Source organism: Tetrao urogallus (genome assembly GCF_951394365.1).
Source record: "Tetrao urogallus genome assembly, chromosome: 11".
In the NCBI taxonomy this organism is placed as follows: Eukaryota; Metazoa; Chordata; class Aves; order Galliformes; family Phasianidae; genus Tetrao; species Tetrao urogallus.
This window is the reverse complement of record NC_136824.1, coordinates 16,673,948-16,686,717: the sequence shown is the minus strand read 5'-3', so window position 1 is coordinate 16,686,717 and position 12,770 is coordinate 16,673,948. Positions and strand designations below refer to the sequence as shown.

General features: G+C 44.1%; 1 protein-coding gene across 1 annotated transcript in view; it reads left to right on the top strand.

Moving 5' to 3' along the window:
• Positions 1-3,940: 3,940 nt before the first annotated feature.
• DAPK2 (death associated protein kinase 2) overlaps positions 3,941-12,770 on the top strand; it is a gene marked incomplete at both ends in the record, with an annotated part of 33,735 nt that continues 24,905 nt past the window's right edge. Inside the window, 4 exon segments of the mRNA XM_079540747.1 lie at positions 3,941-4,009; positions 4,011-4,037; positions 5,886-5,897; positions 5,902-5,981. Of these exon segments, the coding sequence (XP_079396873.1) occupies positions 3,941-4,009; positions 4,011-4,037; positions 5,886-5,897; positions 5,902-5,981 (188 nt within the window).

The window sequence follows — 12,770 nt, the reverse complement described above, 5'->3', positions numbered from 1 at the left end:
CTACTAAAGCAGAAGAGCCCAAGCAGTCTGTATAGGATCGAACACGGCAGCCGGCCACCATCAGTTCTTCCCTCTCCTTGTGCCGGTGGAGGTGGGAGCGGCTCTCGCTGCCCACCAGGGGGCGCGACGACACCCGGCGGCAGCGCGCTGCCCGCGCCCCTCCCCTCCCGCCCCGTCCCGCACGCCCAGGGGCGAGGCCCCGCGGCTGCTCCCGGTGAGCGGCGCCGCCCCTCAGCCCCCGCCTCAGCCCCGCGGACCTGCGCGCGCGGTGGCGGCCGAGGATCCCCGGCGGTAAGTGGGCGCTGCGCTCCGGAGCCCCGCGGGTCTCCCCGTCCCTCCCCCTGCGATGTTCCCGCTCTGCTGGTCGGGGTGCCACGCTGGGGAGCTCGGCTTTGACCCTCCCTTAGGGAATGTGGGGTGGATCCGGTAGTTTGCCAACTTTTCTGTGCCCTTCATCTTTGCGTGCAGAAGAACGGCCCGGCCGGACCGCGCTTCGGGGCAGCGACGTAACTCGTGTGCAGCCGTTAATCCCTCGGGCGCCCGAGGGGCGGGCGCGGCGGGCTTCCCCCGTCCGGCTGTGGCACCGAGCTCAGCGCTCGGGCACGCGGGGATCGCTTGGACGCGGTGCTGCCCGCGCCTGCAGATCTGACAGGAGAACAACAGGCGCGAGGCAGGGGTTGTTGGATCGAGCGCTGTTCCTTTGCTGCCCTCTGAGTTCTTTCAGCTGAAGGATGAGAAAAATGAAGAAAACTCTGTGGGGGTGAGAAGGGTGAAAGAGGAAAAGCCATCAGTGCTGATAAATATCTGCTTAGTTTTAGCATAAAGCACCGCGTCAGTTCATTCTATTAATTCAGTCACTGGTTTGGGCAGTTCTGACGCGCTGCGGTCTCTTCATAGTACTGAGAGTGTAAGGGAAGTTGTCTCGCTGTGCTCAGCTCTGATGCCTGCTTTGGGTTTTGCTTTGCTGTAACTGTTTTGCAGCATAAACTGTGCCTCAGGGGATGCATGGAGTCTGGCCAAGGATCTGTGGTTCAACTCTTCCCTCATGGAGAACTGCTCGGCCAGGGGGCTGGAGGAGGCTGCTTAGGAGAAAGGTGCAGAGCTGCTGAAGGCCAAGTCCTCTCTTATTCCACGATGGGCGGACGTTTATCACACAGTCACTGTGTACAAACCAGTCATCAGTTGTCAAACTGTTGATGGCAGGCTTCATAATTTACCTACAGAAGGAAACCTTTATCCCGCTCCCCTTGAGGTGTATCTGCTGCTTTCTTCATTTCCTTTCCCCGCAGGGAACTGCAGTGGGGCAGGAACACCTACATATGGGACGTGTAGTGGTAGAAAAGAACGTATTTCAGTCCATGCTTTGGTCCTTTGGTAAACCACGATTTCCTGGGGCAAATGAGCTCTGATATTATGGTATGAGGGAACTTAGGAGCATGAAGTGAACTGGCAGTAAATGTTCCTAGTGCAGAAACTGGAACGCTGGGAGCTCTGTGTTCTGTTTCTGGTTGCACGGCTGTAGGAAATTGTGTGGTATTATTAATGCTTTGCCACCTCTTCATGTTTGGGATGTGTAAAAGGTGAAACTGTGCTCCAAAGAATCATTGTGGAAACGCAGCAAGTAATAGGAATGCCCAGTAGATGCTTTTGTATTGAAGTGCTCAGCACTAGAGCCACGAGAAAGGAGCGTGCCCCAGCATGGGATGGCTGGGGAGACGTGGTGTATTCTGTGAAAGTGCAGACCTGTGTGTACACCCCATGCTCTGGTCACAGGTCAGCCTCCCAAGGAAACCACTGTGTAAGTAAAGAAGTTTGGGCCCTCCTTCCTCTTTTGCTCCATGTTTGCAATGGAGTCCAGCAAAAGCTTTGTAGTTTAAGCCTTGAAATGTGACACTGTCTTGGTTTCCTAAGGTCAGTGTGCAACACCTGGGAAGGATTGTGTTTATGACCGTGTAGGGAATTTATATTTTGGTTGAAATTTAAGTGCATAAAGGTGATCTTTCATTATCTTACCCTCCTTGTGCAGTGTACAATTGTCTCAGGTCATCTAGCGTACAGTCTATTTTGGATGCCTGCTAACTGCAGCTGCTGGGTGACAGCCAGGGGGAGAAACCCACAGAAGAGAGGAGGGTGGAAGGCAGTAAGTCTGTCTCCTAGGACAATGGCTGTGGTTGGTTTTTAGATTTTTTTTTTAATAGGTGTGTTTGAATTAATGTCGTTTAGCCACGTACCTTGAATTCTAATGAAGGGAGTAGGCCATCTGAGTAAATCCTTTTGGGCGAGTCTTAGTACTATCTCTTAATATATGAGTATTTTCCTCTGCTAGACTTTCTCATGGGTTCAGAACTTGATCTTGCAAATCAGGATGAGCAAAAGGTTTAGGGTTTTTGGCACAGCTTGGCTTTGTCCTTTGTTTGCTTTTGTTGAAGTCTGAGTGTTAAGTTTGCTCCAACACTTCAAAAAATGTTGCTCTGAACAACTGCAAGCAAGATTATATAAACTTCAGATGGAGCCAGTAACTTACAGGTATCCCAGTTATGATAAATGCCACCTGTAGCATTGATTTACTGTGGTTTCAAGTCTTAAGCAACTGGTCAAGGGGCTTACTTTGAAATTATGAAGGATTGCTTCAGAAATACTGCAGTTTTAATTTACAAAGCAGAATTTGAATTATTTATTTAGACTAAGAGGAAAGAGGCGTTTTTATCCCAGGCTTTGGGAAGAGGAAGGGAAATAATGAGCAAAGCAGCAGCATGTTTTATTTGTTTTCATCTTGCAACACTCTGAAAATAGAGGAAAAGTATGGATTGCCTAAAAGATGTCTCAGAAAATGTGGGGATCGAAAGTGGAAGTGAGAAACACCCCTGAAACGTGACTGGTCCAGGCTCACCAGCGGAAGTGTAGGTTTGCACAGAACAGTGCCGTGGTTATTCTGGCCTTCACTGTCACAGTCTATGCAGTTTCTACCATTTGCCTTAGGTAACTGAATGAGAGAGAGCATAATTAGAGCAAAGTTAAAGGAGGATTTTGAAGCAGTGGTTTGGAGAGATTTGTTAAGGAGAAAGCAATAGGCCTCACGGTCTGCAGCCGAGCCATCATATGTGTGGTGGAGACTTCCAGCAAGGCTGCTGCTGAGGGCATGGCAGGTATTGCTAGGAGCCCTCTGTGCCTCCCCTTTATGGGGTTACTGCGTGTGTCCTTCATGCAGTGAAAATGGTAACTTCTTCCAAAGCATGGCCAAAGTGGATGTGTGCTGGTCCAGTGTCAGATGAATGTCAGTCATGTCACATCACGTGCACTATCCCACGATGTGTGCAGACATGCAGCCTTCACAAGGGGAGCTGAAGTACTTGCTGTTGTCTGATAAGAGTGATGCTGTGGTCCCTTTGGGGAAAGGAGTGGCTCTCGCTGGAATACTGCACGTGCCCTGGGTCTTCCTCCCCGCTGTGGGGAAAAAGTGTTGATAAGCGCAGGCTACAGGCTGGGTCTGGGATGTCAGGAGCTCCCCATGAATATGGGGATGAATGGGTTGTGTACTAGAAAGGGTGAATAGAAATTCACCAAGTGGAAATGAATTCACCCTGTGGAAATGTCAATCCAGAAGGACACACGGACATGCCCAGCGTATGGGAGCCAATAAGAAGCTGCACAAAATGGTGCTGGAGGATGGAGGCAGGTAACCGCTTCTTGGCTTGTGTGCTGTGATGGTGCTGTGTGCTGACAGAGGGAGTGTCGTTCTTCTTGGTACTCCTTATTGATTTGTAAAAGCTTGAATGTTGCTCCCAACATAGATAATGGTTGATGCAGTTGCCCTTTCAGCTGAGATGAAGATATCAAAACATTTTTGTCCTACTGTGTAGGTTTTGCCAATACCAGCCAAAAAAAGTACATGGAAGAGCAAGGAGAGACTATCTCTCTCTTTGAAGGAATGCTTTTGGAAATGAATTTGATTGATTCTCTACCACCCTCCTGTTTCTTAGAAGCCAACAGCTTAAAAGGGAGAGAGAGAAAAAAAAGTAGCAGATCTATTTAGGGAGGTGAGTGCATGAGAAAAGCTGGGTTGGTTTTGACAAGTCTGTTCAATTTTTACAACACATTTGCTGCTTGTAATGTGCACTTACAGAGATGGGGAAAAAATCTTTTTTTAAAAAAGTGAATATGGCAGAAGCCCTGCAATTGCTGTTTGATACTTTGTCCTGTTTTATAGGAAGACCGTTGGTCTGTCCAAATTGCTGGAGCTTCTTGCAATGTTGGATTATGTCTGTTTCTAGATCAAAATAGAGTTCTGGAACCTGGAAGTCCCTGATGCGTCTGCAGTGAGCAGCATCCAGGGTTCATAGGGAAATAAGCATCAACTGAGGGATATGAGTGTGGTGCTGAAGTCCAGAGTTACAACAGCTCTATTGCTAAGTGCAGTTGGATTTGTTATGATTTCAGAGGTCTGACCACTACCTTACACATTCTGATTGAAATAGTGCTGTTTGTAACATCAGGGGTAATATGAGTATTTAACTACACAGGACACATCAACATGTTGTGAGGTGTTTGCTTGGTTACTGTGTTACAAAGTCATGTGAACCTGTATGGCTGCATGTGTATGTGATGAGTAATGTCTCTGATCTCCTTTTCCAAAAGCAGCAGTTGTGGACCACCCAGAAAGGTGAGGGGACAAGCAAGGTTAAAGCAAAGAAATGACAAAAAGAGCACACATGGGAACAGGTGGAAAACTGAGCTGATCAGCATTGCTATGGATTGGGGCACACCTAGGCAGCACTTTAGAAACCCACTGCTTTTTCTGTGATCCATTCTTATGTGTCAGGCCTGATGATTTTTTTCTGCCATCGTGGCAGCTTGTGAATATCATTTGCTGGACTTTGCTCTGTGATCTTCATTGAATGCCTCTTCATTTCTGTTTGGTCTTCTATCAGCAGTCTAAACTTGGGGCAGACTTTGGTTAATCCTTAGAGTTCCTGGTATCATTAGCATAGTGGTATACAAGTATCTGAGTAGCATAGTAAAGTGAGGTTAAACATGTCACAGTGAATTCTTTCTCAGTCTTACTCTGTCCCTATAACTTTAGAGCATCATTTTGGGAGCCAGAACTGATCCTTGCTGTCGGAACACCTCCAGGATTTCAGTCCAGTGACTCTGGTAGAAGTAGCAAGTCTTTCCCCCTTTTCCCAGCAGCCTCATTCTCTGGTTAGCAAATTTTGTGTCATGTATTCCCAACAGAGGTCCTCAACTGCACCAGTGAGGCTTGGTCACAGAGAACAATTACGTTCAGGAAACTGAACATAAATTTGCACTGTTACACAGAGAAACACATGCAATAAATGGTGCAGCTCTTGTTCTTACTCAAAACATCTGGTGTGCGGTGAGAGACACTGCACTGAGCATTCTGTAGGCAGAACCATAGTGCCTTTTTGTAGCAGTTGTTCAGACTTCTGTTCGCTGCCCTGCCAGTGTGCTCTAGCACCACAGCCTGAGGTGAGAAGAAGGAAGAGCTGTTATGTGGTCATCTTGGTTTGTGGTCCGCCTGCTGACGCTTGCAATGAAGAAGCCTGCAGTGCTGATATTCACAGTAGCTCTCTCTTGCATAGTGTGAAGGTGCACGATGCTCACAAGTTTGTCTGACTGTTGGTTGGATGTGTCTGTGCTCGCTTATTTCAGCGAGGGGCGCTTCGCTTAGCGCTGCTCACCAGCTGATACAATTGGGCCTTCATTGTTCAGCTGAGACTAATAAATAAAATCCTTCAACCTGTCCATGGTGAGTCCAGCCACGATAAGTTGCAGTGGGTCCCAAGTGTCTGTATCAGAAATGTGTTTTATCTGTTCTTTGCTTGTTGAAAGGTCATGATGAATGTGATATTTTCTTAACATTCTAGTTGCATCATCTCTGCATCAATGAAGAGTCCAAGTATGGCTTTGTTCAAGCAACAGAGGGTGGAGGACGTTTACGAGATTGGGGAAGAACTAGGAAGGTAAGTCTGTGCAGACATGGTTGTAAAAGCTGACACACAGGGATATTGGCAGCATTTTAAAATAGTGATTCAATCAATGCACTGCATGATAGTTTATATCAATTTACAACAGGAACACATTCCTCTGGAGGAATTTCACTTGGGCATTTGTTGTTTTGTTTTGTTAAATGTGCTAACTTGCTAACTATTTTTCCCGTTTCCTTCCTTGCAACTAGGACAACAGAAGGTGTGTTTGCATTTGTCTTTTGTGCATAGGTGTCATCTGTGTGTGTGCTTTAAACTGGGTTACCTGTCTGCTCTGTGAACGAGTTAGGAAACAGGAAGCCACACCACCATAGTCACAGATGCAGCCCTTTAGTTTGGCTTGCTGTGTTTTAGCAGTGCTTTACAGTCTCTGGTGGGCTTAGAGCACTGACAGGTTGTCCTGCAAAACACTGTGTATGTATTCCTGAAAAGATTTACCAATGAACATCTCAGCAGGACTGGTTAAGGCCTTTATACAGCTTTTAATCTATAAAGAGTTATCTACTCAACTCTTAGATATTTAGATAACTAATATCTAGATAATTAATATCTAGAGATATTAATTATAGGTGCAGTTAATAGGCTGTTGCCATGCTTAACCATGATCACCTGCTTAAACACAGTAGTGGGTTTGTGGGCTGGATGACTTGGGGCTTCACAGTCACTTACAAGCACACAGGGCTCTGAGTGGCTCCCATTCAGTGTTGAACCCTCCAGTGATTTTAATATGCAAATTGCTAAATGAGGGCTCTGTTTGTTGGCTTCTTTCCCAACATCTGGCAGTTGGATTTGATAAATGACTGTATGTGCAACTACTCCTTTTCAAGGGCCGATAATTTAGTTACATTAAAACACTTCAGTTCAGGCTATTTCTCCACCAAATCTTTTTGTGGGGGATGTTTATTTTTTTCCATTCTATTCCATCCCAGGAAGACCTCAGCCTTTACGTTTTCCATAGCTGCTTACTTTCATGTACTAATTCTGAGAATATCAGCCTGAAAGTGAAAATTTGGAAGAAGTGAGCAGTCACAAAATGCAGTTCATATATGCAGTGTGTATAGGGTGTGCTTTTTTAATCTAGGAGGTACTATTATGTGCTGTAACAACCAAGTCAGTGAAGATAGAAAGTGGAAGCTAAGTAGTGTATTTTTACTTTAGTTTCTGAATTGGCTTTGGAAATCCAGTGCCTTTTGAGATGAGCCTTGCTCCCCTCTTTGAGGTGATGACTGTAATGCTTCTTGTAGATGAGAAATCCAAGTTGACTTGTTACTGAAGTTGGAAGGAAAAAACATTCCCTGAAGGAAAAGGACAAACTGTGACACCTCTCCTTGTTATATAATGTCACGTAGGCTCTGCTGGTTTTATTTTCACTTTCAGATTTTGTGAACAGCTCTACAGACCTCTTGTTTCAACTGTGTTAGATGTGTAGTGTTACCAGGTTGTCGCCTGTCTCTGAGCACTACTGATTAGGGCCAATGACAAGTGATACCTTGTTTCGTTGGAAGTGAAATAATAGACTAGACAAGTTGTGATGGCTGTTCCACAAGAGCTTTTTCCAGTGATGACTGATGCCCTTGGAGCCTGTAGGTGCCTCTTTTTATTACTTCAGTACAATTGCAACAAGCTGTTGGTGCTGACAGGTGCGGGAGTGTAAAAGGATTTGGTTTTTGTGATTCTGACTACAAAAGTCACTTGCAAAGCAAAGGATTTTAAACCAAGTCTGTGAAATGTCTGTCCTAACTTAGTTTCTGATTTCCTGAGCACAGAACTTGTCATTAATACGGATTCCAGGTTGGATTCAATCAGAAGTTAAAAACCAGCACCTTACCAGCAGAGCCAGACACTGTACTGAAAGCCTTTGCACAGCAGTTAGGAAAGGGGGCTCCCGCTATGTAGTGTAAATGCTCTTTTGCAAGACTCAAGTGTGCTTGGTCTGGAGATGTAGTTGGACCTTTTCTGTCATGGTGTAGCATTCAAGGTAGCTGCAGCAAAGGCTGTTTGGATCCAGCTGTGCAGCACCCTGCAAACAGCGCATTTGCAGAGTGTTCAACCAGGACATTTTCAGGATCGTGCTGAGCTAGAGGCAGTTCAAAGGATGCTGAAAATGTTGTTTGTTGCGCCAGGGCACAGTGTGAGGGAAAAGGCAGCAGAAGCAGAGAGCAGGCTTTCCATAGCTGCAGCTGTGTGCTGTAACCAGCTGCCTAACTTCAGTGCTTTCGCAGTCTTTCAAATATTGATTTTAGGCTTATGGTTCTGTTGCCTAATTTCTCTGAAGTGAGGTACACAGGGAACCAGGAATCGGGCATGTGGCATTAGACAAAAGAAGTTGCTAATGGGCTTTTGTAGCTCTAGCAGTGACGCTTGGGAAGTTTAGTGTGGCTTATACTGAAGGAGGACAATACCTTATTGTCATATAATAGTACATCAGAGGAGCGTTTAAAAAGTCCTCAGTTAGACCAGCTGGTCTGGAAGCTTAGGAGAGTTAGAATGCAGTGGGGTATAGAGCTCTCAGATTCTCCTCTTTTTTCCTTCTTCCAAAGGCAGCAGGCTTTGCAGTTTGGGGGTACATTATACAGAACTCTCAGGCATTTAATGCTGTCGCTCTTTGAAAGCATTAAACCATGATTTCTGGCAAATTCAGTTTCTTTCTGTGTCTGAGTTGATAAAAAATGGATAGGTTGAAAATTATTTTGCACAGAATGTTCTCAAAATTCATCCCTCCCCAGATGTGATTCTGTGTTGCTAAATGTCCCTTTTATTCAAGTAACGGGAAACGATGCCTTTCACCATTCATTTTAATAAACTTCTCTGTCAGAAAGCTATTAATGCTGTTATGAATGTTGTGACGGGATCCTGGCATAAGCTGTTTGCAGGAATGTTGGTAACAGATGACTCTAACTGCATATCTAAATGATGGAAACGTTTCTTGAAAAATGTGCAAAAGTGAAGGTGAGCTTAACTTCCTTGGTAGCATGCAGCAAGCCAAGTGACTCTTGGCTCTTCAGGCAAGGAAACAGGCAGGGAAAGGAGATCAAGAGTGGAAATTCTTCAATCGAAGCCAAAGTGGGTCAAGAGGAAGGAAGAACCGGGCTGCCCATCTCATAGTCTGTTTCCCAGGGGAGTGGCAGCAGCAGAGCTCAGCAGCAGGCCTTCTAACACAAAGTGTCTTAGCACCTGTTGTGATTTGGATAGGTTGCTCTGTCTAGCTGTGCAGCGTAATTCATAAAAGGCTGTACCATAGAGTCATCAATCTCAATGTGTCATCAGCTAGCCTGCAGAGGACTGCTGACATTTGTGCCTTGTGGGCAGCGTCACTGCTACACGTCTGGGCTGAAGCGTGATGGGGGTGTGCAGTGCCTTTCATGGCAGTGCCACTGGGAATTGTGTTCCTGCAGGGCTGGCACTGCTGTGCCCTGAGAGCGTCCTGCTCACCACAGCTCAGCTCTCTGTAGCCTACAAGGATTAGATCACCTTTAACAGAGAAACTCAGCTGATCACAGGGTGAGGAAATCTCCTTTTCTTTATTATTGGCCTTTGGGTGTAGGGAAGGGACTCTGCTTGTTTCTTGCTTGTCTCTGTCACTGGGAGCTACATTCACCTGTTCTCTCTCCTCTCCTCAGCTTTTGTTTGGCTTTGCCATGTTTTTTATGTACAGATGGGAGACCTATGGATGGAAGACGCGTGGTCTGATGTGCCAATCTTTACAGCAAGTCAGAACCGAGTCTTTGGATAAGCATGAGAAAGGGGAAATGCATGTTGTTCACTTGGCAGTTTGGAATCCTCTCTGCTGGCAAATATACTCGGTTTGCTGCAATTGTAGTATGCTGGCCTAACAAAGAAGGTGGCTGAGCATGTCTTCAGATTGTAAGAGGTTTTCTTCTGACAAGAGAAAGAAGCAGGGCTCTCTGGAGTCGTGGAAGCTGAAGTGCTAGGGTGGCAGTTTTTTGTGAAGCTCTCTGCATGAAGAGGCTGTAGACTACCAAGTTAATGCCTGGTTGGTGCCAGAAGTGAGCTAACTAGGAGTGGATCTAGGCTTTACCTGTGGGAAATGATTTTACAGCAAATCGGTGATGTTCTTCTGCACGTTGGGGTGATTTGCATTTCACCTTGAGGAGTTTCCTGCTGTAGATTTTTAAATATCAATTCCTACTTGTTTCTTTTTTGTTTGCTTAAATCATAAAAATCCTTCCTCATATTTCTGATTAGATATATTATTGCAAACGTAGTATTATTCCTTCTGTGTATCTCTAACTAATAAAGATTTTCTGTTCACTGAGATGAGTGAAAAAGCACATCTTGTCATTTGGAGAAAATGACACACTTGTTTTTGGAGAGCGATGAATGGCAAATCAAAGAAGTGTAGGCAGAAGAGTACCTTTCAGAGTTGGCAGTACTTTGTTAATAACTTGAACTGTTTTTGTCCTGTCTCCTATTCTCTCAAATTCAATTGCTAACGAAACTTCATTGTCTGGTAGCTCTGTTTCAAAATTGTAGGTAAGCTATATATTTATTGTTTGATCTTCTGCATTTTATTCCCTGCAGAAGTGTTGAAGTAAAACTGCTTAGTGTCCATCTCTCCTATTGCTTTTTGTGCTGGATCTAAGCTCTCAGGGTCATGGGTTGTCTCTGAATATGTGTCTTTTCAGCACTGTGGTTCCTGGGTCATTGGAATCAGAGGTTACTATAAGAAAAGCTATTCATAATATAGAAGAAAGCCCACATTTCTGTGGCTATTTCTGTCGTGTTGCTTGAATTTATAAGAGTCTGGTGAGCAGTAGGAGAGAAGCAATTGCACTTCCAATCACAGATGTGTTAAACGAAGGAGAAATCTGGGGAGCTAGTAGTTACTCCACTCAATTTTCCCTCCTCCCCTTGAGTGATCCAGTTTGGTTTTACGGATGCTTTGGATTTAGGGAGCAATAAGTCTTCATTGTAAGGGTTTGGCAGGGCCACAGAGTTGGAATTTGTGGATCAACTGTAGAAATAGATTTTTGTCACATGAATGAACAAAAATTTATCAATTTTAATGTGTAATTTAATTCAAAATTAGTAATTGATATAATAATGTATTATATATAGTTGGATGCTTCAATATTTCATGATAACATTCTTTCTGGCCACTTCTGAACAAGTACATTTTTTTCTGTTTCAACATGCCATAGCCCAATGTTTTTTGGGGCATTTGAGTATATCAAACTTTGATTCACTCAGGATTTCAAAGGGATTGCTGGATGTTCTTTCCTTCTTGAATAGAGTACTTCATTTCTTCATGTAACCACAATTTCAGTGATGAAAGTCATCTTGTACATAGCTACTCTGCTAGAGAACAACAGAACAGTAGCATGCATCAGGACGGACTTCAGCTGAAGTCGTTTCTTTGTACATTTTAAGCAGGCTTGGAAGAAATCCCAGGCGATTTAATCTCTACTTTCATGCAAAAGGTATGATTTCTGTTGATTATTGTAGGCATAAGCCAGCTCCCAGTTTCTCAGCCTCTGCTGAGCTGGGGTGTGGTTAAGCCAAGCCAAATCTTTACTCTGTGCACTGTCATCTCTTGTGGTCCTCCATCTCCAGCCACAAGTTCACCCCCTGCACCCACGTTCCTTGTGTGTGGAGGATCCTTGCAGCTTCCCTGAGGCAGGTGTGAACATTTTTTCTTTTAAGAGGGCAGCAGATGTAACCTTCAACCTGCGTTAATAGAGCCTGCACATAATCACTGTTCCGGCGGCGTAACTAACAAATATTTACTTAGCAAATGAAAACAAAAAGCAGAGATAACTCAGGTATTCTTTGTAGGGGAGGAACTTGGAAATCTGTGATTAAAAGCCATGTCATCCAGTTAGATGGACTCTCCCTGGCAAACAGCAGGGTGTAATTACAGGTAGGAAATTCACCCTTCACACACATCACACAGTGTCTTCGTACCAGGAATTTTCTTTCCTGTCTATAGACATTATGCAGTATTGGGCTTTCTCACACATAAGATTTAACTCTTCTTGGAGTACTTTGAATGAGTTCTCTAATTTTTTAAAAATAAATTTGGATTCTTTTTTTTCCTACAGTAAATGCAGAGCAAGAATTCACTTTCAATGCAAAAGTAACTTTAATTATTGAGCATTAACAAGCAGCTATTAATATTTCTTTGTCATCTGCTTGTTTCAACAGAAGAATCAATATACGTTTTAGTATCTGATACTGAGGACTGTAACTATCATCAGCCATCCCATAGTTAGTATTTTTAAATTCTTTATTCTATCCAGCAGAATGATCTTAGTTTTTTTTTCCTTTTTTAGCAGATTTCATTGCTAGTTTTCAGTGCTCTTTCAACCATTTCCAGAATCTTTTATTTCTTACAAAGCGCAGAGAGAAATTGCTTTGTTTTGTAATTAGAATAATAACTCTCAGTCTCTGAGTTTTGTGGGTACACAATCCTCACACAGAAAGAATTTCCATTGGTATATCTGTTTCCTACGTAGGGAGTGCTGACATATTAAATTACATAGCTTTTGTGCTGTCCTGCTGCTGGAGGAGGTTCTGTCTATTTCCTGTAGTTGAGACTAAAACAGATGAGGAATGATTTCCATCCCTTACATACACAGGGAAGGGGAAAAATTTCTTAACCATTAAGTCAAAATATTGATCCCCTCTGACAATTTGTTATTCCCAGATATTTTATGTCCAGACCACATTTAGCTAGATGTGGACCTTTAAGTGCTGAAAGTACAATGTGCTAACCTTCTGCATGCCTGTTATGTATGCACTGGT